Genomic DNA, 25735 nt, shown 5'->3' with positions numbered 1-25735 from the left:
GGGATCTTTGTGGAGGCACACAGCCCCTGCTCTAACTGGGTTTTGAATTCCCCTGTTGAGCACATAGGTGTCTTTGGGGTGTGTGATTTTTGGTTTGGCTGCTGAGCAAGAGATGACAGAGTGCAATCCAGAGCTCTTGCCTCTGGCTGGGTGCTCCTTTATTTAGCTTTAAAACACAGTGTAAACAGAAGTTATGAACATCAGCTGTTTCCTTCAGATCAAAATACCTGCAACGTGCTGTGTTTATGCACAGAACAACCTAAATATGCATCACTTCTTTAGGAAGAATAGTCTCTCTTCTCATAGTAAAATCTTCCTCTCCAAATTATATGCTGCTGGGATTTACCTCAGAGACTAAATAAGCTGAGCTCTGTTAATGTTAGGAGACAAAATGAGTGCAGTGTGAGCTTTCAGCATAAACTTCTGTTTAATTTTAGATTGGGGTTTAGATAAACAATTTTATTCTTGCCTCATTAATGCTTAATCTTGTGTTACATAATACACAATATTGGCTTCCTGAGTAGCTCTTAAATATAGTGCAAATGTGTAGTAGCTGAAAGGTCAGTGCAGTTACCATATGTGCAGGCTGGCAAGGTGTCTGTCCTCTCTGAGGACAAACTGTGTGCTCCTCATGGCAGCTCCCAGCCTCAGGAATATTTGTGCAAAACTCCCCGGAAAGGTAGAGCTTCTCCCTCGAGACAATTGTTCAAATAGCAGTTTTCCTTTGATCAAAAGAGGGGGATAATTAGATGAATATCTCTTGGTCTGTTGGTATAAAGTGATTACTTAGCCCTACACTGGCTTTTTAATATTTGCATTTAGTGGTGGAGCTTGTTTGTAGCAGTAGCTGTGGTGTGGGCTCTGTCACTGCTCCCCTTTCCCAGAGGAAATCTATTTTATTTGATGCCATATTCCCCTAATGATGGGATATTAATACAGTGCACAGTCAAGGCATATTATTTCCTGACTTGTCTTTGCTGCAGGAACGTTCAGAAAGGGACAAGCCATGGAAGCCTTTTCTGTTTGAAAGCTGAACCTTTTTCTTTAATAACTTGTTCTAGCCTGGGTGCAGCCAGAGCTGAAATTTTCCATTAGAGTTTGAAGCGACTGCCAACATAAACAGCCACTGCTTCTTTTCATTTCATCCCTGCTCGCTGCTGCTGGTGCTTCCAGAGCGTGGATACTGCAGTCAGAGGGGTTTGTTCTTGTTAAAACAGGGACTGTGGGCTTCACATTTTTCAAATGATAGTCTGAGACTTTTTTTTTTTTCCTTTAGTCATAGCAAATATCCTACTGGGCTTCAGTCCAGTTAGAAAAACGGGGCAGAGGCAGCAGTTGGTTGCTTTTCCTGTGTAAGTGAAACCATTGACTGATTTGCATAACAAACTCTTCTGGAGGGAACATGCTGCCTTTTTTTTTTTTTTTTTTTTTTTTTTTTGGCTGTTTTTGTCGTGGCTGATGGAGGAAGAACACTGCATTAATGTTTGACTTCAAGGTAGAGCAGTGCTGAGGCAGCTCCCAGCCATCCAGTTCGTGCTGCTCACCAGGAGCAGGAGAAGTGAAGCCAAAGAATGTAATGAAATGCTGAGCTCACAGGAGCCGAGCTCACAGGGAGATATTCCTGAATTTAAGTGGCTCTGAGCTGAAAGCTGTTTACAAAGGGATGTTCAGGGGGTGTGCTCACTGTGATTTGGTTTGTTTTCAGGAGTTTAACTGTGAAACCTATTGCAAATGTCATAATTGTATTGGATAATGAAGCAGAAGGTCTGGAAAGGTTTTTAAAGAGACACAGAGGTTTAACTCACACTATTGTCTTTCTTAACCTCTAAACCTGGTTTCTGGTGTTGCAGGTGAGTAGAGCTGCCAGCTGTGTCCTGCACTGGACAGACCTGGGCCACAGTTCCAGCCCTGTGGGTTATAGACCAATTTTATACCATTTGTTTGCATTCCCTGAGTTTCTTCTTCTGACTGAACGTGTCCTGAAGGTGCCCACTGGCTCTGAAACCCTTTTCCATGGCCTGTTCCCTCTCAGGGCCCAGTGCCACCAGTGTGTGGTCACCAGTTCACGACTGGGTCCATCTTCCAAAGGCCAAAATACCCTTTCACCTGCCTGCCTGTCTCAATTTCAGCTGAACCAAGTAAAACCAAAGCAAGAAAGTACCTCATGTGCTCTGTTTTTCTTTTAAATCTCTTAAGCTTTTCTCTTAAGAGAATAAGAGGATTAATTTTCAATTGTATTGTTTTACTTCTGTAGTCCAAAGGTAATTTATAGTGTCATCAGCTCAAAAACTGGGCTGCTTATTCGAGTTTCTTACTAAGAAACCTTCATAAATGAGGAGCATAAAAGCAGAAGGTGTATTCACTGTGCCAGCTGGACTCTAGAATTGAGTTTAGCACGGGCAATAAATCAGCTCTGCACTCTAGTGGCTTTTTTTTATTATTTTACATTACAAGATTGGAACTCATTGTTTATTTTTCTCTGAAGGTTTAGAGGTAGGTAGGAGTAAAATATTGTTGTGAGTAAAAGAGGGCCATTAGGCAATTGCATTGAGTTCTGTCAGAGAGCCAAAAAGGACAGTTTCTGCTTTGTGGGGAAAGGTCTGTAGTCAAAGATACAAGCCAAGATTATTTGGGGAATGGATACAACATTGTCTGAGTCTTCCTCAACAACTGAGGGAACACAATGGTGCTGTGGCTCCTCAGAGCTCTGTTCCACTGCATTTTCCTTACCTTCTGTTTATAATTCACCATCCTGAGGAGTTTTGGTTTGTTTATTTCCTTACTGTGAATTCTTTTTTTTACATCAGTGCTGAAGGGTAAGTGTGACTCTGGTTAAAATGTTGTTCATCAACAGCTGTATATTTATTCTGCATTTTTTTTCCCCTGTAAGAATAAAGAAACCCAGCTTTTCTTCCTCTGTGGCAGTTGTCAGACTGTGTCAAATACTCAGACATCATCCCTGAGGTCCTGTGAATCACAGGTACATGAAATAGGTACCTGTTAAAGAATTTGTGGAGTTTATTTTCATGGTTGAGTGTCCCAGCCTGGCAGGATTCTTTACCAGGGCTGCCACACATCAAACCCTTCATGTTGTTTGTTCCCCATCCAGTGAGTGACTGAAGATCTTCTTTAGAAAATGGCTTTCAGAAAGGCAGGAATAAACAAGGCATCTCAGCAGCAGCGATGTTTGTGGGACATCCTGTCCTAGAACAGTGCTAAAGCCATAAAATTTGAGTAACTCCTTGAAGAAATGGATCTGTATAATCCTGCCTGGGGTCTGATTTTTGAAATGGCTTAATAGAGAAATACTCTCCAGGTAATCCTCTCTGTGGTACTCACTGTGTGTATTTACAGTGTGTGTGAGAGGGAGATTACAGTTTCAAAAGGCACTGCAGCAGCTGGCTTTGAATTTTCAAGTTCAAGAAGTAAATAAATACAAATAGCTTGGACTTGTTGAGAGTCAGAGCGATCTGCAGAGCTGCAAAGCACTTTTTGGTTCCTTAGCACAGAGACACGTGAAATTCAGTTGCACAGGTTGTGTGGGGTTCAGTCAAGCAGCCATTTGGGGCAAAGGATTGTGCAGTAGGTAAAAAAGCTGAGCTGCTGGCAGAGAGTAAACTCTGCTTTGAACGTGTCTTGCCTGCCACACTGAGCATGAAATGAACTTTCTTCTTGCACAGCAGATCATTGGCCTTAATCGTGGCTCCTGCCCCAGATGGCACCGAAAGAACTGTATCTCCTGCCTTCTTCTGGCACAGAACCAGCCCCCAAATCCATTATTCACTCCTAAACATCCTGTAAGGTGCTGCTCTGCTGTACTGCCAGAGCAAGACAATAACAGCTCCAGCAGACAGATGCACTCATTTGGCCATTTTTGTTCTGAACCAGCTGTAAAAATGAAGCAGTGCTTGATTACTTGTTGGGGGGGGATGTTGTTGTGTGGTTTTTTTCATGCCAGGGAAGATTCCCAGGAACTACACAGCTTATGGAATAAACTAAGAATGGAGGGTTAAAAATAAAAACTGTGCCACAGGGAAAGGCAGTTTGTGGGAAGCACTGACTGTGGGAGCCTAGGAAACATTTACCATCACACTCCCAAACTGCCTCCCTTTGCTTTTGTTTGGTTTCCCCTTTCTAGTTTGTTACCTGAAAGAAAGGATGTGTTAGGAGTGTGACAGAATTCAGATTGTCAGGGCATAGGATGCTGTGATTACTTCTGGGTGTTCTTTTTTGGGTGAGCTTCTTTTCTCCCAGAGGCAGGGGAGGGCAGAGGCCGGTTCTGGAGGGAGCTCAGGTGGCAGGAGGACGGCTGGCAGTGCCAACCAGAGCCCTGTGCACGTGCACAGCAGTGGATTTATAGTCAGGGGCTTCTTTCCCTGCCAAGAGGTGCATTTTTTGAAGCACCTTAATGTCTCCTGGTATGTGGCAAACAAAGCTCAAAGCTGTGAAATGCTCAGGTTTTTGGTTTTCCGTTCCTGCTAGTGAGTAATAAGGATCTTGCAAGGATGTGTCCACCTTTCTTGCCTTTTCCTTGGAGTGAAAGGGCTCTTCCCTGTGCTGCCTGTGCCTCTGGCACTGTCCCAGGTAGAGCCACGTTCTGCTGCAGCAGCATCACATGTTCTGCAGTAAAGAAATTCAACCCACCTTCCCTTCTCTCTTTTAGGCTGGCTCAGAAGGTACAGGTAGTGCCTCATGAAATGTTGAGTAATCAAAGCAAATTCCACAGAAAACCTTTGGCTTCTTGCATGCCTTATTTTTTAAAAACCCTAGAATGTTGACAGGCATTTCCTTTTGATTTAGCTCTTTCAGGATGGAATTTGTCTGTTCCTCTTTTCCTTGCAAAGCTGAACTTAGAAGCTTTCTCTGCTGGGGAGGTGATCGAGCTGCTTTCCTGAGTAATCCCCTCTTATTTAAGATCTTGGAGTGTTAAGAAACAGACCAAGTGTTACAAGATTGATGACAAAATCACAGATGCTGAGGGTACTTGATGGCTGGGAAATCCTCCCCAGCTCTGGTCATTGGTACAAGGAACATTGGTGGGGAATATTGTTTGTTTTACGCTACCAAACTACAGGAAGAAATCTGGCATTAAAAAGGTGCTGATAAGTACTTTTATTGCCTTGGTGAAATAGTTTGTTCTTGGGTGGAACAGTTGAGTTGCTCCTCTCCTCCCCCAGACACACTCTCTGGGCTCCCTTTTCCCTCCCAGTGCCCCTGACACAAACGGAGTTGTTTTGTCCGATGCCTCCAGACCCTGAGCTGTAAAGAGAGGGGAGCACATTCCAGGTTATAAACTGCAATCTGAGAAGTCCTCCCTGTTGTTAAACTCCCAAGCCTGCTTTGTGCCTGTTGTGTAAAGCACCAGGACATCCCACAGGAACTCTGGATTTATTTTGCTAACTCTGCCCTTCTCTGTGGTTCAGAAACCTCTAATGATCTGTGAAGCTCCAAGATTTTTTGAGTTGAACAGTAGTAGTTTGAAGAACCTTCTCTGCTACATGAAAGACTTAACACTTTCCACATGCTGGGTTTTTGGCTTCATGGAAGGCTGACCTCCTACAAATGCAGTTTGTAAAGCTGAGGCATCCTGGGCCAGGGGTGGTTAATGCTGCTGTGAAATGGGGGTGGGAAGGAAAAAAATGTAATGAAAACTCTGGGCTGGGGGCCAATAAGGAAGATCTGATACACTGAACGTGTTTCTGTTGCCCTTTGTTACTGTTGAGTTTGATTAGCTTTGTTGCTGGTAAGTTTAATTACAGTTCTTTCTTTATTTTTATGGCCATGGAGGGGTTCTTTGCCAAAGCTCGAGTCTTTCATTACCCGAATTGCAGTCAGAGGGAACTGGAGAAATAAATCATGGCATCTCCCCAGCCAACAAACAAACCAAGCAGAGTAAAACCAAAAGAAACCCTATTAAACTATAAACCCAACCCTTTTCTCTCTCCTTACCCTGTTCCTGCAGCCTGTTACTTTCCATCCATTCCTTTCCCTTCCCTGAAGTTTCTTTTAGACTTTTAGGGTGAATAGTGAATTTAGTTTGTACAGTGAGTTGGTTTTTGCCTGGGCAGTGTCTTCACCTTTGGTGGTTGTGCTTGACTAGAGCTTGCCTGGCTCCTCTGCAGTTTTTCTGTCACACAAACACTCTCTGCACAGGTTTCCTTCCTTGTACTGCAGTGGTACAGTTGGGATGTGCAGTGGCTCAGAAACTGGAAGAACAAAATTTATAGAAAGAGGAAGGGTTTGGGTTTGGACCCTGGTTTTGTTCTGCAAAACCTTGCAGGTTGAGATGTGATTAAAAGCATGTGCCATAAACCTTGCACAGTCTGGGTGCTTAAAGAGCACATGAAAAACATGCATTTATCCTAATTCCCACTGTTAAATGAGACCCAGAATGTAGAATAACTCTGTGGGTTGTATAACTGGACCTTCACCTTGTTACGGAGAAGTGACACGGACAAAGGCCTCCCACCTTCAGTGCTGTGTTAAAGTTGTATTGATTTAACAATTCCAGCTCATGTTCTTATTCTGTGGCATTTGATGGGATAGGGGTTTTTTTTTTCCCCTTGTTGTTGTTGCCTGGCTATAGAAGGACATTCTTTTTTTGTGAGCATAAGAGCTTCTATAAAGAATTTGTCTGCTCACTGTGGGCATAAAACTCTCCTCCCTATCTGTCCCTTATTTATTATCTCCTAAGGTTAGTAGTCTTTTTGTTTCCAAGCATTCTATGTGTCCCAAACTTCAAAACTGATTTCAGATCATTTCAAAGGCTTTCAAAACTGATTCAAATGATTTTCAGCTAAAGAATGAAAAGGAGCAAGCTAAAGTCTTGTTAGATTTGAACAATCAGGGAGTTGTAACTCAAAGCTCGCCAGGAGATACTTGGAAATCATGCATATACTTTGAGAAAGTTTTATTTAATGGGTGTGTGGCTACTGTAGAGAAACATTAATATTGTGAGCTGCTGTTTGTGGTTATGAATGACCCACTTGCCCCATTCCTCTGAATATTTTTCCATGGAGCACATTAACAGTGCTGCTGGAGATAAATCCATGGGATTGTTATGTGTCTAAGTGAAAACCACCCTCCCATTTCCCACCTCCATCCAGTCACTCTTTTCTGGTCCTTATCCCATGTTTACCCAATCCTGAGTCAGGAGGCATTTACAAATTACCACTGGAGAAGTTTCACTGCTTCAGCAATTAAGTAATATGTAACAAATCCCTCTGAATCACCACTGATTAACTGGTTTTATATTTATGTCTGTGCCAAACCAGCATTAAGTTTTTTGATGTCTTTGAGTTGCTGAAGTTTTGCTTTGACCTTTTCAAGGGAGCTTACGTAGAAAAGATAAAACCAGGTTTCACATTATGTTTGACTGCTTTAGTTGTCATCTCAGGGCTCAAAATGGGGGTGGAATCCTGCAGGCTGTGGATAAACAGCTTTTGGTGCACTGCTCTTGGTTTGTCATTCCATAAAGGTCATGTCAAAATGAGGGGAAAAAAACCCAAAACAGCACAACCAAAAAATCCCAGACTAGAAGGGACTTCATAATTCAGGAACGAGAAATTTCAGATTTTCTTGCTTCAGTCTCTCTCCAGGAGTATCTCCTCTCTCCTTCAGTGCTCAGCAGAGCCCACTGAGGAACTTACTTCCCAAATACTCTGTTATTCAACCTCCAGCTTCTGCAGCTTCCCTGCAGTTGTGATGCTCTGTGTGGCAGGAGGAGAGGTTTCTTTGTTATTGGTTTCTTCATTTGGGTTCATGTCTGCAGTTGAATTCTTTGCAGATTGAGCAGTGCAGGGGGATGGACATGGATGGATCTGGTTTGCTCTGATATTTAATGAGGTCTCCTTTCTGGTTGTCCCCAGGTGGAAGGACAGGGCTGGGGGGGACCTGGGCTCTTGGGGACAGTTCCCAAAGATCATCCTTTTATTCCTCTTCTCTCGCACTTCCCAAGGTCACCTTCATCTGCAGGATAGAGGGGGGATTTCCATTTTCTTTCTTCAGCAGAGTTTCTAAAGGGCAGCAGGAAGGTAAGTTCCCTGCTGCCCAGGCTTTGTTGCTCTGTATTATTTTGCCTTGTCTTCATAATAATTAATGTTGACGTGGCTCACTCGGAGGCTGCTGGATTCCTGGCAGCTCTGCTTCCCTGCTCCCCAGGGATCTGTTAGCCAGGGGAATATCTGCTCTTGGAGGTGCAAACAGTGAAAAAATAAGTTACAGGTACCTGCATCTGTGAACAGAAATGATGTGCACCCAGTGATTAATTCCTTTAATAGGTTAAAAGCCCTTTTGTAGGAGGAATTGTGGGAGGCAGTGGAGCTGCAGCTCCACACCTGCTCTGGGCCCTCCTGCCTGCCCAGGGTCACGGTGGTGGAAATTTTTCCAAGCCTGGTGAGTAACCAAACCACAGTAAAAACTGGCCAGTGAACCACAGCAAGGGCTTTGTTGGTCTGTTTGACAATTAGGGTGGTTTCAATTATGGGACCACTTTGCAGCAGCATGTGTGTGATGGATTGGGGAAACATGAGTAACAGAAAACCTGTCCTGCTGCTTTGTGTCTCAGGGCTTTCCTGAGGGGAGGCAGGAGCCTGTGCTGAGTGAGGGAGTGCAGGGGAAGAAGGCCTGTGTGCTTTTAAATATAAAACAATACCAAAATATATACACACAGCCACTGTGAGAACTTACTGTTTGAATTCAGTTAGGTGTGATACTCACTTATACACCTTTCTCCACTTCCAAATGTTTTTGAAAATCTGAATTTTCACGGGTGCTGGGGGAGTTTCTGCCTAGCTGAGCTCTCATTGTTGGATGTTCCTCTGCTCAAGGTAACTCTGCTGTGATTGACTAAGGAAACAATTTGTATTTGTTTGGTTTTGTTGGGGTTTTTTTGTTTGTTTTGAATTTGCAAAGGGTGTTTCTTTGCTTCTGCTCCCTCATCTGCTCATTTTTTCACGTCGCAGTATTTCTTGAGCTTCAGCTTTAGATCAGTTGTACCCATTCCACAGAAGTTTGAGGCTTTGCAGTGTTTCTCTCTGTGTCACTGAAGAGAGACCAGACCAGGAGACTGAGGCAGCTCAGCTTCTTCAGGCTTTACACAAACTGCAGATGAGGTGCTCACTGGTTTTCTCAGCGCTGGTGAGGCCACCCCTGGAGTGCTGTGTCCAGTTCTGGGCCCTCAGCTCAGGAAGGACATTGAGGGGCTGGAGCAGGTCCAGAGAAGAGCAACGAGGCTGGGGAAGGGACTGGAGCACAAGTGCTGTGAGGAGAGGCTGAGGGAGCTGGGGCTGTTCAGCCTGGAGAAGAGGAGGCTCAGGGGAGACCTCCTCACTCTCTGCAACTCCCTGACAGGAGGGGGGAGCCAGGGGGGGGTTGGTCTCTTTTCCCAGGCAACCATCAGCAAGACAAGAGGGCTCGGGCTTCAGCTGTGCCAGGGGAGGTTTAGGTTGGATCTTAGGAAGAATTTCTTTGCAGAGAGGGTGCTCAGCCATTGGAATGGGCTGCCCAGGGAAGTGATGGATTCTCCATCCCTGGAGGTTTTTAAGGTGAGACTGGATGTGGCATCAGTGCCATGGGCTGGGAACCACAGTGGGGTTGGATCAAGGGTTGGACTTGATGATCTCAGAGGTCCCTTCCAACCCAGCTGATTCTGTGATTCTCTGATTCTCTCCTGGTGTTGTGTGTCTTGGATGTAGATGAGTAGGAGTAGGATTCAGACTCCTTGAAACACTCTGCTCCCCCCAGATGCCTCTTTGCTCCTGGGGATGCTGCTCAGCAATCCTGTCACTGCTGCTTCAGACCAAATGGGAACCAGTGAGTTGGAAGTGAAGAATTCCACATCTCACCTCTGCAAAGCCCCTTTCCTGCCTCAGCCAGGGCTGCCTGCTGTGTGCAGCCTGCAGTTGTCAGGCCCTGAACTGCTGCTGATATTTTTACATGGTATAAAATAAGCAATGTCAAAATTCTTACATGCCTGAGTTGACTGTCAGGTGTTTGTTGAGCCTCTTTGAGTGTGTTTGTCCATGAAAGATTCATGGAACATTTTAAAGAGATGGTAGTGCTGCTGTGAAAAGCATCACTATAGAAAAATTCCACTGAGTGATTCCAGTATTTTTAGTGTGTTTTTTAGTTTTTTTCTGTGTTTCTCCTTTTAGTTTTTCTTAATTTGCTGCTTTTGTTTTATTCCCACCCAAAGATGCCACTTTTTGTCCTGTTTGCTCAGTAGCAGCTCCTGACAGTACTGTATAGACCCAGGGAATCCTGATTATCCTCACATGCCTGTGGGAATGGACTGAATTCCAGGCTGTGATTTCACACACGAGGCCTGAGCAATAGACATAGAAATAAATAGAGAAATTACTCCTTTACCTCACACAAATGATACCTGCAAGGATGGACCAAAAGTAAATGATAGTTTTAGCAGGGTTACTGTGATTAGTTTAACGAGGGGGGAAACCAGGAGAGCAGGAATTACTTACAGAACAATACAGGAGACACTCAGAGCATCCCCTGTGCTTTTATGTGGGTAGATCCAGCACAGTAAAGTGAGTTTTTTAGCAGAGAAAATAGTGTTTGTGGTCTGTCTTCCATGTGCCACAAGGTTTCTTTTCCAGAGTTGTGTAGTGTCTCAGGTCCCTGTTCCTGCAGGATCTGTGCCTTGGCTGTGTCAGCTGGTTGGGCCATGGGATGTGTTTCTAATCACAGCTTCAGTCCGTGGCTTTTTGATCCTTGGGATGTTCCTAAGGCTGCGACACCTGGGGTTTGGGGTGGGTTGAACAGGGTGCTTGGCAGCCCAAAAATTGGACAAACAGATAGGGAAGAGTTCAACAGAAGAGAAGGGCTGTGGTGCTGCCCTGATGTGGCTGTTGAGTAACTGGGGGTGATGAATTGTGCAGAGCAGCAGCTGCCTGGCAGAGCTGAGGGGGCTGTCACGGCACTGCCTGGCTCCTCATTGATGGAGGAGTGCTCACAGAGCTGAGAGTGTCCTCAGGTTGGTGAATATTTCATATGGAAAACGCAGGGGTTCTGCATTTACAGACCCTGCAGGGATACCAACCACGAGGAACCTTTTTCTAGCACTTGGCTCTGGAAAGAGCTTCCCTTCCGTGCCTGTTGGAGTGAACCAAGGGGATGCACCGTGGCTCTGACTGCACCGAGTCACTGCTCTCAGGAGGCATCTGAGGAAGCTCCTGAGGCTCAAGGCCAAGCTCGAGGTGCTGCCCTGGGTCAGGGGGGTCCCCACAATCAGTGCAGACTGAGGGGTGAATGGATTCAGAGCAACCCTGCAGAGAAGGTGCTGGTGGATGAAAAATGGGATCTGATCCCACAGAAAGCTGGCTCCAGCTCTGTGAAGTTAGTCTTGTATAGAGAGAACTGGCTTAATCCCCTTGTTCTTCAGTTGGCCTTCTCTGGCTTGACTGCTCTGTGAAATGGGATAATGCCTGTTCTGTAATGGTCCTGTGGGGATCAGACCACTTGAGACTGAGACATTGCTCCAAAGCTTGTAGGAGAAGCTTTGTAAGGACCAGCTTGGACAGGGAAAGGAAAAAGACAGGAGCTGGGGGATTCACAGAAAGGTTTGCCATGTGATACCAATGTGGCCTCTCTAGGCTGACCTGTTTCTGCAGGTTTGAGGTGCTGGTGCACAGAGAAACCCTTCCCAAAAGTTCCAAGTGTTCCATGTCTGCAGGAAACGTTCCTCGTGCCCTGCACGTGGTTGTTTGGTGAGCCTGGCCCTGAGCCCAGGCCCCGTGTCAAACACTGGCCTTGGTTCACAAACAGAAACCTTCCACAGTGAAAAGGACAAATGACAATGTGCCCCCACCTAATAACACTTGTGGCATTCTGGTTTTCAGACACACGTGGCAGTGAAATCAGCACCCTGAACATCCATCTCAGGGGTTTTTCCAGCTGTATCACTGGGGCTCTCCATCTCTCTGAAGAATTCAGTTAGGGTATGGTATATTTTGCTGTAGTAAACCAAATCCAGAGTGAAGTGCAGCTTTCTAATAGATGGAAGCTGTTGTGCTTTGTCTAGAACCACAGGCTGGTTGGTTTCCAGGGGGAGAAATCTGTTCCAGAAGAGCAAAGTTTAAGGAAAAAAACAATGCAGTGGGGAATTTTGGTGGCTATTAGGGATGGAAGTGTCCTGCTGAGTGTGGTGTAGCAGGAGCTGTCAGGCATTGTTTGATACACAACTATCATTATATATGTTTTATATGTCTGATATTGTTGTATATAATTATGTATATATGTTATATACTGCTATTTTATATATGTTATCATCATTTATCACTTTATGTATTGGATTTATAACTATAGTTATATATATATACACACACTATTTATATAGTTCTACATATCTAATAAAGCAGTAAAGGAAGCACCTTAGTCTTCAGGAGATCACTGACAGGGTAAAAATGACATTATATTCCTCTTTATCAAAACTGTCTCAGTCTGTAGAGGAGCTCAGGAAGGCAGGTAGAGACAACACAAGTCCAGACCTATGAACAGAGAAGTCAACTGGACTTTGTTTGCACAAAGGAATTGAGCTTTTCTTGGGCACTAAAGTGAACGTGGAGGGACGTGTTTCAGGGAGGCAGAAAGGCAGCTCTAAACGAGCTTGTCAGGCTGTTGTAGGGAAAATGTTGCTGAAGTGGCAGGCTGGCAGAGGAACAGGGCAGTGCCTTGCTGGCAGCTTTCCTGGGATCCGTGCACTGCTTTCCCCTGGCACGGGAATGCAGGCCCAGACCACCTGGAGAGGTGTTGTCACAGGCAGCCATCGCTCACATCCCCTTCAGGGACGGATCCAACTTCATATTAAAGCCCATCAGGTCTGTAGCCATTTGTTCTTTTGCCAGTGCTGCCCTTCAGCTGTAATGGCTCCTCTGGGTAACTGTGCACGGAGCTGCACTTCGGGATAACGGGAATTGTGCAGGGCCAGGGACACGGAGCTGTCTTTTTGGCATCCAGTGGAGCAGAAGCTGAAATGTGCCCAACTTGTGAGCAATAGCTGTGGGAGGGTTCAGTGGCCTGGGGGTGTGAATCACAGCTCTGAGGCATCTGAGATCTCTGCTCCTGGTGGCAGCTGATTTCTGTGTTGGTGGAAAAATACCATTGCTTTAATTTCCTTTTTCCTTCACGCTCCCTTCCTGCCCTGCTTGCACAGCTCTTCCTCAGCTCATCCCTGGAGTGGACATGACAGAAAGGTAACACTGAGCCTGCTGTTTACTGCAATTAACAGCATCAGCCGAGACAATGACACATTTGAATTCAGCTCACTGGGTAAGGGAGCTGTGACAGCCCTGTCACCTGTCCTGCAACACCCCTGCAGTGGATGTGGCCTCGGACAGGGTGACAGGATTCATGGAGCAGCTCATGCCAGCTCTGAACTCACCGTGGGATGATTTGCAAATCCTCAGGAGACAGAGCTCTAAGTCATGCCCCAAATTACTGGTGCCCTTTTTTTTTCATACTCCTAATTGTGAGGATCAAATTCACCTTCCAGGGGAGCAGCTTGGATTAATCCTTGCTAGAGACACCAGGGCAGAAGAGAGCTGTGAAGAGTTAGTGATTTCTTTCACTTTTGAGCTCACTGTGTAGGTATTATAGTGAGCTACAACGAATTGCTCTTTCTAATGCTGCTTTACAACCTTTAGCATTGTCTTCTGGTTAAATTTTGCTTGCTAAGGATTTTTTCCTGACAGAAGGAATTTGAGGCTGGAGGGAAGCAACAATAACCGAGGGATAAGCAGCTTACGTGGCAGTTCTTTGTGGGTTGGGGGGTGGGAGGTTGCTTGATGTCCTGCTTCAGTATTCCTCTTTCCATATATTCCTCTGATAAACAGGAAAACACTTAAATACCCCTCAGCCCTCCATGGTTAATCTAGAAAATCTACTGGTTTAGAGAACTGTTCTCAGAGAGCAGTAAAAGGAAAACAGCTGTTCAGGGACCAGATCTGAGAGGAACCAAGTCTGTTTAAAATCAGGGCTTGATGGCAGGGACTGTGCATGAGAGGGTTTGTTTGCAAGTTGGTTGCTTTGTCCATAACTCAGCCTGAACTGTGGGACAGGCCCCCATCCTCCCTAACCCCTGTTAGTGCAGTGTGTGAGTTTGCAGTGATAAGCTGGGGGTTGGGATGAGTTCAGTTGATGCTTTCCAGGTGTAAAATGGGTGGGTTTCTTCCTCCATCTGGCTGGTTCAGATGTTGGACATCCTGTGCTAGTGATTTTTATTAAGAGGTCAAATTCTGTCTGTCTTCAGCGTGGAGTCAGGGGGGTTGATGGTTTTCATCCTGAAATAACCAGGTGTATTTTTTAAAAAAAAAAGACTGAAAATCGTTGTTTCCAGGGGATCACAGCTTCCCATTCCTCATTAGCAGTGAGAGGGTGGTTTTACAAAGTTTATCTCCTGTACAATTGTCAGTATTTTCTGATGGCTGCTGTTTTTAACATGACTTTGTAATGAACTATTAAAACCCAGCAGCTCCCTCGTGGGTCACGAGCTGCAGAGGGAGGAAGCTGTGTCAGGGGAGGGAGTGAGGACGTTTGACAAGCCAGGCTTTGTGTGATCCGGCCCAGATGTGTTTGGAAAACCTGAAACATCTGGCACATGGAAGTGTGGAATGCAGGTCAGTGGTCAAGACACATCAGGAGTCCAAAACTGTGCTGCTTGTGGCAAAGTTGCCTTGCTGGTGGTTGTCACAGGACTGGGTGGACCTGGAATTCTGATTTTATATTTAAATAAAAGCAATTAGATCTGACATTTGAGAAACCAGTGGCTAAATCTTCCTCCCCTCTCAGCCCTTCTTGCCCTACTTAAAAATGGAAAAATCTGATCAAACTTTCAGAATTTCCATGTGTTTCTTTATTGGTTTTGCTTCCTTGGTTTTGTGGTACGTTGTCATCTCAGTGCCCACTGCCTGCCCAGGAAAGTGGGACTGCAGAGAGCAGTGCATATCAGCTGTGTTCTTAATCCAGAGGCAAAATCCCACTCTTCAAAGGAATCAGGAGGAATAAAACCTGTCTGACATCATGGAGATGGACTCCTAGTGGGAATGATATCAGATTCCAGTAATAGAGCATGGCAAGACTTGGGTTGAAAGGTGGTAATATAATATATAATATAATATATTCTGACTTGGGGAAGCCATGAGACAGTTTCATACAAGGAAGCAAACAGAAGCACCAGCTCCAGTTAACAGGAAAACAGTCCTTTTGGCCCCTAAAACATTGTAGGATTTACACATTTGACTGTCACAGAGGGGCTGCAGCAACTTGGGGATTAGAACTTTTTTCCCAGACGGTCCAAGGTGCCCCAGAGGTGTTGAGTGATGGTGTGAGTTCAACCTGAAAGGCTTTGCCCACACACGGACCAGGGGGTTTAAAGTGGGGCTTGAAAAGATAACCAAAAAGTTCTCTGTTAAATGCTGGGGGCTCCAGTGGCTCCTCAGGTGAGTTGGGTCAGGAAAGGTGCTTTGCAAAGTGAAAGCACTTCACCATTTCAGCACCTCACCTTTTCAGAGCAGTGAGATGTCATCCCTCTGATCCCTGGGGGAATTTCCAGCTGGACTGAAGGGGAGTTCCCTGAGCTCTGGAATGCTTGTCTGGTTTAGCTGCTGAGGAGTGGGAATGTGGGGGGGTTATTTTATTGCCCCTCCCAAGTATTTTAGTGAGAGAAAACCCAGGAGCTTGAGCTCCAAGTCAGCATTTTCCATCCTCTCTTCAGTTCTGTGTGAGCCTGGGGCAGCCAGGGCAGGGCTGCAGTGATGCAGAGCATTGATTCCAAGTGACAATTCACTGGGAATGGTTTGTTTTTAACACCAACTTGAGTTATTGCTGTGAATCAGTCGACTAACAGAACAAAAAACCCCAACAGTTACAACTGGAGAAATGTTTTCTTAAGTATAGTTTGATTCCATTTGTAAAATAAATCAGGCAATGATAAAAATATTTTTAAAGTATAAAAACTTCCTTAATAATCCCAAGTTTCATTTCAGTTCTCAGAAAAACGAGTGAGCATCTGTACACCTTACTGAGGTGCAGGGGGATTGAGTTCCCTGCTGAATAGCACAATTAAATTTTTTAATACTTTGTTTAAATTATGAAAGTAGAAAATTGTGAAAGTAGGAAATTGTGAAAGTAGAAAATTATGAAAGTAGAAAATTGTGAAAGTAGGAAATTATGAAAGTAAAAAAGGGCTGCTGCCCTTGTGGTTGGAGTGTCCCTTTCTTGTGCCCATACACAGATTGGTCTCTCGTTAATTAAAGCTGACATGCAAACCACAACAACCAGCACCAAAATCTATCGATATTTTTTGGATTGGCTTGAATATCTGATTGTACTTGATCTAATTCTCAGCCCCTGTATAGAATCCATAAGGCAGAGGAGCTGCTGTGGCTGAAGGTTTCCATTCTCTGGCAGCCATTACACGCTGCCAGCACAAAAAACCCCCTGATTTTTCCTTAACAGTCCTTTCCCAAGCTCAAAAATGGATTTTCCTCCCAGCCACTGTCATTCAATTATCACCTCAGGAAATGCACAGATATGACTGATGATCCCTTTAGAACATCCTGCAGTATTTCCACTCCTCCCATCCTTCATCTCCTGGCTCTCTCCAGTCATTAGATGTAACGTGGCCAATGTATATTTTATAGGGTGACCCTGACGGCTGTCGCTTTGAGGATGTGCACAGATAATAAGATTGTGCTTGTAATGAAGGGCAGATAAATAGAAAAATGTTTACAGGATGGAGTGGGGTGGCTGGAACTGCTTTATGGCTTCACGGCTCGCTTCTCTCCAACACACCCCTGCATGAACCACTGATGCCTCTGCTTTCAATAGTGAAAATGTGATGTATTTTAGGCTTTGAGGAAGGTAGCACTGGGATGTAGCAGTGAAATGGGGTTTTTGTTCCACACCTGAACTCTGGCAAATCACAACCAAGAAACTTAATTATTGAGCCGCTGCAAAAAGAAAGCGCAGTTAAAGGGATAATGTGTCAGTGTTGGCACCTTCATTGAGAAAATCCTGTTCTATCTATTGTGCTGCTAAATTCTTATTGTGACAGGAAAAGTGTACGTGGAGTGGGAAAGACATGATCCAGTGCAGATAGTGCCCTGCCCTGAAAGCTTTCCTGAACAGCCTGCATTTAATTTGTCTGGGTATTTATCTCACTCTGTCCTGGTGTGTGAGCTCCAGTATTGAGAACTTCTAGTTAACAAGAGACTGGCAGGGAAAGCTGCTGCAGGGAACAGCTGGGAACCCCAGGACTTTGATGTGGGTTGTAAAATGGAACAGAAGAACTGCTGGCTCAAGAAAACAGCAGCTTCTGCCATCTCTGCAAAGGCATCTCAGCCCCATCCTTCAGAACCACGTCATTCACCTGGTGAATGTGGTCAGGGGTGAAAACATCTCACCAGGGCTGGAGAATTGGGCTCTGCAGGAATGGAAGGCCCCCCCTGTGCTGCAGGTTGGGGGGCTGTGCCTGGGCAGAGGTTGGAGAGAAGGCTGTGGAAGACAAGAGATGGAGGGTAAATTTAAATTATTGGAGTTCAAAGTGGTCAAGACAAATCGAGATTTCTAACCTGCGAAATTTGGGTGATGTAAGTTGGAGAGGGGGAGCTGAGCAGAAAAGAAATCCTCCACAAATATGTGTAAGGCTCTGGGGTTCTTAACTCACACTCCTTTGATCAAGCCCCAGAGATCCCCCTGGGAGGTACCTGGTGACCCTGGCAGGGGTTACCCAGTCCTGGAGAACCACCACTGCCACTATTAAAGAGTGGCTCTAATAATTAATAATAGATGCAGCCAACAGTCTGTGAGTTCCTGTGGGCATTGGGAGCTCTGTTGATTAACAAAGAGGAGTCTCTGGAGGAAGAAGCCGTAATTACAAAAGCTTTCTTTTCATTCTGGCACGAGGTGCAGCTGCAGAGAGGGTCGGCAGCTTTTAACTCTGACTGAGGCTTAAAACAATGCCCCAGTGTGCTGTGCATTTGTTTTGCAGAACTGTTAAAGCTGGTGCTTAAATCCCTAAAAATGGGAGGGGAAAAAGAATTGTTTGCATAGAGCAGATAGCGAGGGTAAGTTCCATAAAATGTTAATTATCTTATTTCCTACCGGTCTATGCAGCCTTAATTACAAACACTGCAGAAGAGGAACAAATGGGCTACATGAAATCTGTAAGAGAGATGTGGCACAGAGAGATGTTACTGGGGTTTATTTCCAGGCTTGGACAATGGCATTTGGGTTTCTCTGTGGTTTGCTAAAACCATACAGTGGTAGGAGTGAAATGGGGATATCCAGCTGTAAGAAAAAGCAGCTTGTATTGAGGGCAGAAGGAAGAGTGAACTGTTGAACACTCAGCCAGTACTGTGCTTAATAAGGATGGATAAGCCTGTCCAATAGGCCCGTGTTGGAATTCTGAAGGAATTTCAGAGCCTGTCACTGCTGGAGCTGCTCACAGAGGTTAATCAGCACAATTGTGACTTCCCACACAGGATTGATCTTGGCCAGTTTATAAATCTTCTGTCTCGTTGTTTCTCCACGCTGTAAAACTTCAAAAGGATGTGCTGAGACTTCATTTGTAAAACTTGATTGACTTTGTCATCAAATGGAAGATGCTGTGCAGTGGTTGAGTGTTGCTCTGCTACTGCAGATAATGCTTGTTTGGCAGGAGGGATTATTTACATCCAGCTTGTGTAGTTCTTTTCCTTTTTTCTCCTGGCTTTGCAGTGACTCTTTGCTACTAATGATTGCATTACTGTGAGTCTTACCACTCCAGTTCCCATGCATAATTTTTATTGAAGAGTTGGGTTTAATTTGCACTCACCCATTATGTTGAAGAATTCAGAGTAGTAGTTAAGAAGGGCAAATATATTCTCTTGGGGGGATTACAGACGTGATCTCTGTGTTTAGGTAACATGCACAGTGAAATTATTTTAGTCTCTTCACTGCTTGAGGAACTTTGGAGTGAAATCTTCAGGCTCCAAGCTTATTTTAGCACTCTCAAAAGTGCCACGGTTCTCTAAGGAGCTGTGGCATCCTAGGCCTGTGTCAGCTCTGCAGGTATCATTTGTAGGAGATCAAAGCTTGATCTTCCTCTGGTCTGCAGAGGACTAAGCAGGGTACCAGTACTCATTTAGCAGAAACAATTAGAAAGCACAAAGCTGTGTCTGATTGTGGGTTTTTTCCACAACCAAATGAACTCCAGAAGCTGCAGATGGAGCCTCGGCTGGGTTCCCAGGAAATTCTGTGCCTGTTCCTGGATTGGGAGTAAACTGAGAGCATAAAAACCCAAGGAAGTCAGCCTGGGTTTCTTACACACCTGTCTCCTCTTCTGATTCTCACTTGGCCAGCCTGTTTGCCAGGAGTTTCAAATAAAAATTGAAACCAGGGAGCTTAACCTTGCTGTGTGCTGAGCCAGGGAACAGAGTATTAGGGCAGCCAGTCTTCTCCTAAAATTGTAGATAGAGTTCTTAGCAGAGACCATGGAGAGAGGGCTGCATTGCCATCCAAAAGATAACCAATGCCCAGAGGAACTGTGAGGTAAAATGCTGTACTCCTAAAACATGCCAGAGAACTGGGGCCTGCAGAGTATTCCCTCAGAGAGCATCCCACGATTTTTAATGGGTTTTTTTGTAGTGTTAAGTTAAATATTGCTTGGTTTTTAAAAGCCTCTCTTAAAATCTCGGTAATGTGTTGGATTATGCAGGATTCCTGTGCACCCAAGGTGGACATTAATCAGTGCTACTGAACAAGCTGCTGAGACTTTACTGCTTAATTGGAGCATGTGCAAACCTATTTGTCATGGTTGGCAGAGGCACCCAGACAGGGCTTCACGTTGTGGAGATGCCCAAGTTCAGCCCTTGGAGCTGCACACAGCTGCTCCTCTCTGCCCTGCTGCATTTTTTTTTCAATCCTTTAAACTTGTTCAGACAAGTTCCACATTTTCTCTTGCCTGGGTAGGGGCTCATGAGGAAGAATAGCCATGGAATCCCTGAGGTTGGAAAAGCCCTCTGAGATCCCCGAGTCCAGCTGTTAACCCAGCACAGTGTTTGCCACTAAACCCTGTCCCCAAATGCCACATCCACGTGTTCTTGGAACCCTTGCAGGGATGGTGATGCCACCACTCCCCTCTTCCCTTGGCAGCTCTGGGGTGTGGGATGTGTGTGATGGAAGGGTCAGGCACCTCCAGTTCTGTCTCCCAGTCCAACAGTGCGTGGCAGTATTTGGGGTTACTCTGTAAAGTTTTGGGAAGCAGCCTGGAGGTGCCAGATGGATACACTGGTCTGTACTGATTCCATACACTTCCCATTATCCAGAACTCCAGGTTCTTGATCCCACCCCGTGGCAGACAGGCACTGGAGCAGATGTTGGAGCAAGACTGTCAAAGCCAGGATCCAGTGAAGGAGGGAAGCGCTGGAGACTTGTTTTTACTGCAGGACTTTAAGGAGCATTAGCTAAATTGAGTTGACTTAATAAAATCTTGATGCAGTCCAGAAAGATTGTGAATTCATTAAGGCCACAGCTGGACAATCTGTTCCCCTGTGCTCTGCCATGGCTGGTTTATAGCCATTGAGGAGCTCTGTCATTTACCTTTTCTGTTTAATTACTGTAAAGCTATTCCCCACCCCCATGATTTTTTTTTTTTCTCCCCCCTGGCAGAGCTCGGCTCTGGGGAAATTAAACAGCAATTATTATGTTTGCTCACTCTGTTATACCATAACAGATACTTGAAGGTAAGTTGATGTGTGTGATTGGCTTCCACAGGAGCAGCGCTGCTGCAGGGCTGTCAGAACCTCTCCAATCCAGAAATGCACACACAGCCTTAATCCTTTGTTTACCCAAGGCAAGACTAAACACAAACACGGGGCACAGCTCACGTTGTGTATTTTACATTTGAAAACTACCGATAAGAAGTGGGAAACCAGGACTTGCAGGTTTGCTGGCGCCCCTGGGAGTGTAAAGGTTGGTTGGGGAGGCTGCCCTGGTGCTGTGGGATGTGGGTTGGGGAGCTGGGTTGAGCTGCACAAACACCTGGGTGAAAACAGTGGGAGAGGTCAGAGAAAGGTGCCACATGCCAAGGAATCCATCCCCTACTCGTGCAGGAGTGCTGGGTTAGGGGGGATGAGGGCTGGGGGACACTCAAAGTCTTGTGTCAGCTCTGAATCGCTGAGAAAGTCTCACTGCTGTGTCCTCCTGCAAGAGGAACCACGTCTCTCTCTTCAAAAATGATCCCTAGAACGGAGCTAAAAGGAGAATAAAGTGTGACTTTTCTATATGCACCAACAACATGGGGTGAAATGGCCTTGGCAGGAGATTTTTGTCATGAACTCTCGATGTATTTCAGAACTGATGGAAGCTGAACCGTGGTTTTAGTGAAGAACACACCCCCTCTGTCTTGTGAAGCTTCAGTGGTAGGAAAGTAGGTGTTCTTGAGGAAATGTGGCATTAAAAGCCTGGAGAATGCCTTTCATTTTATATGTTTCCTGAATTGCTTGGGACAGTTAATCAGACGTTAACATGGAAAAATGCAGTTGTGTTTGCAGGAAAAAAGAGGTGGTGGTGCATCAGGTGGAGGTGAGGCTGTTACTGTGAACAGGAAAAGAGATGAATCTTCTCCCCACACAGATGGTAAAGAAAAAGCTGGGCCATGATGGAGCTGATCTGGGAGGGCACTAATAACATCTTTCTTGGATGTGGCACAGTACAGGAATTAGAGCTGCTTGTTGGAGGGGTCATGTTGGAGTAGATGTGTGGGTCATTTTATTGGGATTTTCCTTCTAACGTACTAGATTTATAGGTAAGTAAAGGTGCAAGTGGACAATTACAGTGTCAGCAACACAGGTTTCTCTTCCATCATCAGCCAGGTAGTGGTTGCCACAGTGGTCTCACCCTTCCTTAATTTATCTCATTAGGGCGTGTCACTCCTGAGCTGAACGAATCTGATGCTGCAGTGAAGGATGGCTCAGTCTGCTTTAACCTGTGTGATTTTAGTGTGCATGGTTTAGCAATACCCAGTTCCTGGCACAGAACACTTCAGAGGAGACACACAGTGTGTTTAAGGTTAGGACTGTTCCCCGGGATTTTTCTGCTACCCAGAAAATCCGAGGGAGAGCAGCTGCCCGCAGCCCTCCCCCAGCCAGCAGAGTGTCTCTGCTGGCAATTACAGCTCCGAGCTGTGGGATGTGTTGACTTCGAGACCTTGTGGTGAGGTGAGGTGAGATCACCAGGAACAAAATGATCATTACAGGCCATTCATGTCAGCGCGTTCATGCTTTTCTGTTTGCTTGCAAGCAAAACCAGCAGCTAATTTGCAAGGCAGCCTTTTGTCACGGGGCCTTTGATCAATGCTGGCCTGTGTTAATGTTTCAGGAGGCTATTGATTTCTGCAGCAGCTTTTGTTCCCGAATTTATGTGCCGTGGCTTTCAGCAGCACGCACTCTGCATGTTTGATTAAAGTTCATTTGACTTCTTTGCTGGAAGCTGGTTTTTTACTCCCTGTTTGGAGAACCAAAGCTTCCCTGACTTACTCCTTTGTGCTCGAGCTTGTGCCACCCATGCAGCCACCAGCGAGCTGGGTCTAATCCTGCCAGGCTCACTCCACTCCAGCGTTTAATCCCTTAGGTAGACAATGCCCCGTTAGGTAGCCAGGTGGCTAATAAGATCTGGCATGGAATTTGTTCCCTGTGGTACCTGTCTGACCCGTGTGGGACGTTTCCATTCTCTGTGTGCTTCCTCTCTCTTACTTCAGAGTCATTTGCTGAGTGTTGTTGCTGTGCAGTCCAACACTGAATTTGAAGTATAGAACATTCTTTGCTCGTTTGATCTCTCCAGATTTCATGGTTGGGTTAACTGGTTGTTGAATAAATAGACTTTTACTTCATCTTTATCTGCGTGTGGTTGTGGCTGCACTTTCGGGAGGGTCTCGGGGGGGAAAGCCTTGTGATCATGAAGTCAGCATCTTTAATAAATACACACCATTTCTTTTTTAAAGTTTGGTTTATGATATGAGTTGTTAAACTTCCCTTGGGACCTGATGGCTTTGCAATGTGTAAATTGAGCTGAAATAGGTTCCCATTCCCTATTTTATGATGGGAGGAGAACAGATTGGTTTGCACTCTGCTGTTGCCAAGTGTCAGAGGACACATTAATTCACTGACATAAAGATGTGGGATTTACTGACTTGCTCCTTGGTGCTGACACCTCAGATTTGATATAAATGAATTTATAGGTTAAAAGTGGCTCGTTTCATTTGCAAGAGCATTGCATAAGCTTTTGTGCAGAGCTGTGCCTGCCTCTGGACAAACAGTTGGGCTGAGTGGACTTTGAGCCCACTGAGTGCACTCAGTGAAATGGTATTTCTAAAGCAAACACGAGGAACAGGCAGTGGCAGAGCAGGGTGCTGGGGTCAGAACTCCTTGTTCTGTCCCAGTCTGACATAGCCAGTTTGAAATTCTTTTTGGGAAACACTTATTTTTTTAAATATTTTTTTTTTAGTAGAGCGTTTGTGCTTCAGAATCAACAGTTGTAGGTAATGTTTTGCCCACTTGCTCCTTTCTCCTCTTCCTCACCAGTTACCACTCTGAATACTTGTTACTTTAATATATAACACATTAATATTGTTTAGGTTCCTGGTGAGGATCAGCAGCATCATCCCAGTCTGCAGTAGCTCAGATTAAAAATTATCTATTTCTGCCTGGTGCCAGAAATCACAGCTGTGGTCGTGTTCTTCTTTCTGGGGTTTCCATTTTTAAAGTAGTCATTGATAAAACTCTTAAGCACGTTAAATATCAGCAGTTAATGTTTAGAACAACATCCTCCTTTTGTCTTTAGGGTGTTTCAGGAGGGCAGGTATTAGCTGTGGCTGTAATTGCTTGTTTGGGAAGGTTTGGATTCAGGTCTGAGTTAACTCCCTGCTCTGCCCTGAGCAGGGGCTGCAGGATTTCCCCGCGGAGGGAGCAGGCTGAGGTTATTTGATCACATAAAAACACGGTTCAAAGGAACCCTTTTTGTGGGCAATTCAGGTATGTTTGTTCTGATGTTGATTTTTTTCGAGAGGCTGGTTAGAACTTCTCCGTTCTTCTCTTGCAACTTGAAAGCAACAACACCTTTTACCTCAGAGGCAGACAAGTCGCCAGGAAATGATGGGGATTCAAAGTAAGAGAAAAGAGATTAAAACCACATGCTGTTCTTTGGTTCAGCATTACATCCTCCAGTTTGAATGGCAGCTGCTCCACTTTTTGAATGTAAGCCAGATTCATTATGCTGTGAAATTATCACTCATTTCTCTAGGTGTGCTCTTTTAACTGCTTAATTAATTTAGATGTGGGCATATATATTCAAATTAAAACACGATTTAGTGTAGTAGGGTTGTGTTACGGTTATAGACTTGTTGTTGAACACGTTTTCCTTCTGACTTTCACCTTCTTAATATTGGAAAAATAGCTGTATGTAGAGTGTGGGTTGACAAAATGGCAGCGTCTGTTTGGATTGAGCCTTACTCTTTCTGTGAACCTCAGAGGATTTGTAGCAGTGTGGTGATGTCTGTTCTCGGAACTCAGTGGGAGGTTGTGCCTCTCCTGAGCAGAGCAGAGGTGTCAGGGGATGCTGACAGCGAGACAAGGGCACCCTCTTCTGAATCCCAGGACCAGCAGTGCCTGCAGCATCCAGGTGGAGCCTGGATATGTGCTTCCCAACCTCTTTCCTTTTCTAGACAAGGGGTGAAAAACCACTCATTTACTTCTCTTCCTCCCTTGCAAAAGCAGACAAAAAAATAACGAGGATTTTTTTATTTTCTGTCTTACTGAGTAATTCTTTCATCTGGCTGAAGTACCTCGTGATTGTTCCTACAAAAATACGTGTGTGCACGCAGAGAGGCACGAGGGAGGGAGAAAGCTGACGAGTCAGATTTGCATGTCCCTCTAACATACTCCTTCTGTGTTTGCAGGGAGAACTAATCACCTTCTATTACTATTGGAAGAAAACCCCTGAAGCAGCAAGTTCTCGAGCCCACCGTAGGCATCGGAGGCAGGCTGTGTTTCGGAGAATTAAAACTCGAACCGCTTCCACTCCAGTCAACACTCCCTCCAGGCCCCCCTCCAGTGAATTCTGTAAGTGGGAGCTAAAAGCAATGCATTTATCTTTGTCTAAATGCAGGCAGCAACAGCCATGTAATGGTGCTGTACCTTCAAGGGAACGGAGCAAGGAAATGGAGTTCAGGCAGTTGCCCTCTCCGGTTCCTGCGCCATTATGCTGGAATGTGGAAGGCGGCTTTGATCACCCAGTGCTTTGTGCAGTTCTTCAACATAAAAGCATCCTGGAAGGATGGAAATATTGCCCTGGTGTTGAATTTCCCTGCTCTTTGCTCGGTGTTGTGCTGTATTTTTATCCAGGCTTATTACAGTATCGGGAATTGGGAATCACAGAAAGAAGGAAGTTCCTTCCATCCTTCCTGGGTGACCCACACCTTCTGCAGGACCTCAGAGTGGGTGCTGTGTCCAGCACTGTGTCTCAGGGTATCTTGGGAGAACACTGGCCTTGACTGGAGCAGAAGTGTCCAAAGAAAGAGTAGTTCCCCAAACCAGTTACATGTGCTGCACTGCACAGGGTTATGATCAGCAACATCCATATGGAGATAGAAACTTCCATCCTTATATGAAAGGCTTTGTATTAATTACCCTGTGAGGTTTAGAGTCTTTCTGTGGACTAAACCCAGCACATTTCACGTGCCTTG

General features: G+C 45.2%; 1 protein-coding gene across 1 annotated transcript in view; it reads left to right on the top strand.

Annotated features, from left to right (window-relative positions):
- Positions 1-25735, top strand: part of RERE (arginine-glutamic acid dipeptide repeats) — a 167345-nt gene that overhangs the window by 126066 nt on the left and 15544 nt on the right. The window contains 1 exon segment of the mRNA XM_027658296.1: positions 24950-25112. Coding sequence (XP_027514097.1) covers positions 24950-25112 — 163 coding nt within the window.

Source organism: Corapipo altera, unplaced genomic scaffold (assembly GCF_003945725.1).
Source record: "Corapipo altera isolate COAL_440 unplaced genomic scaffold, ASM394572v1 301, whole genome shotgun sequence".
Taxonomy (NCBI): domain Eukaryota; kingdom Metazoa; phylum Chordata; class Aves; order Passeriformes; family Pipridae; genus Corapipo; species Corapipo altera.
Note: the sequence above shows the minus strand (reverse complement) of the source record. Positions and strands in the feature narration are given on the sequence as shown.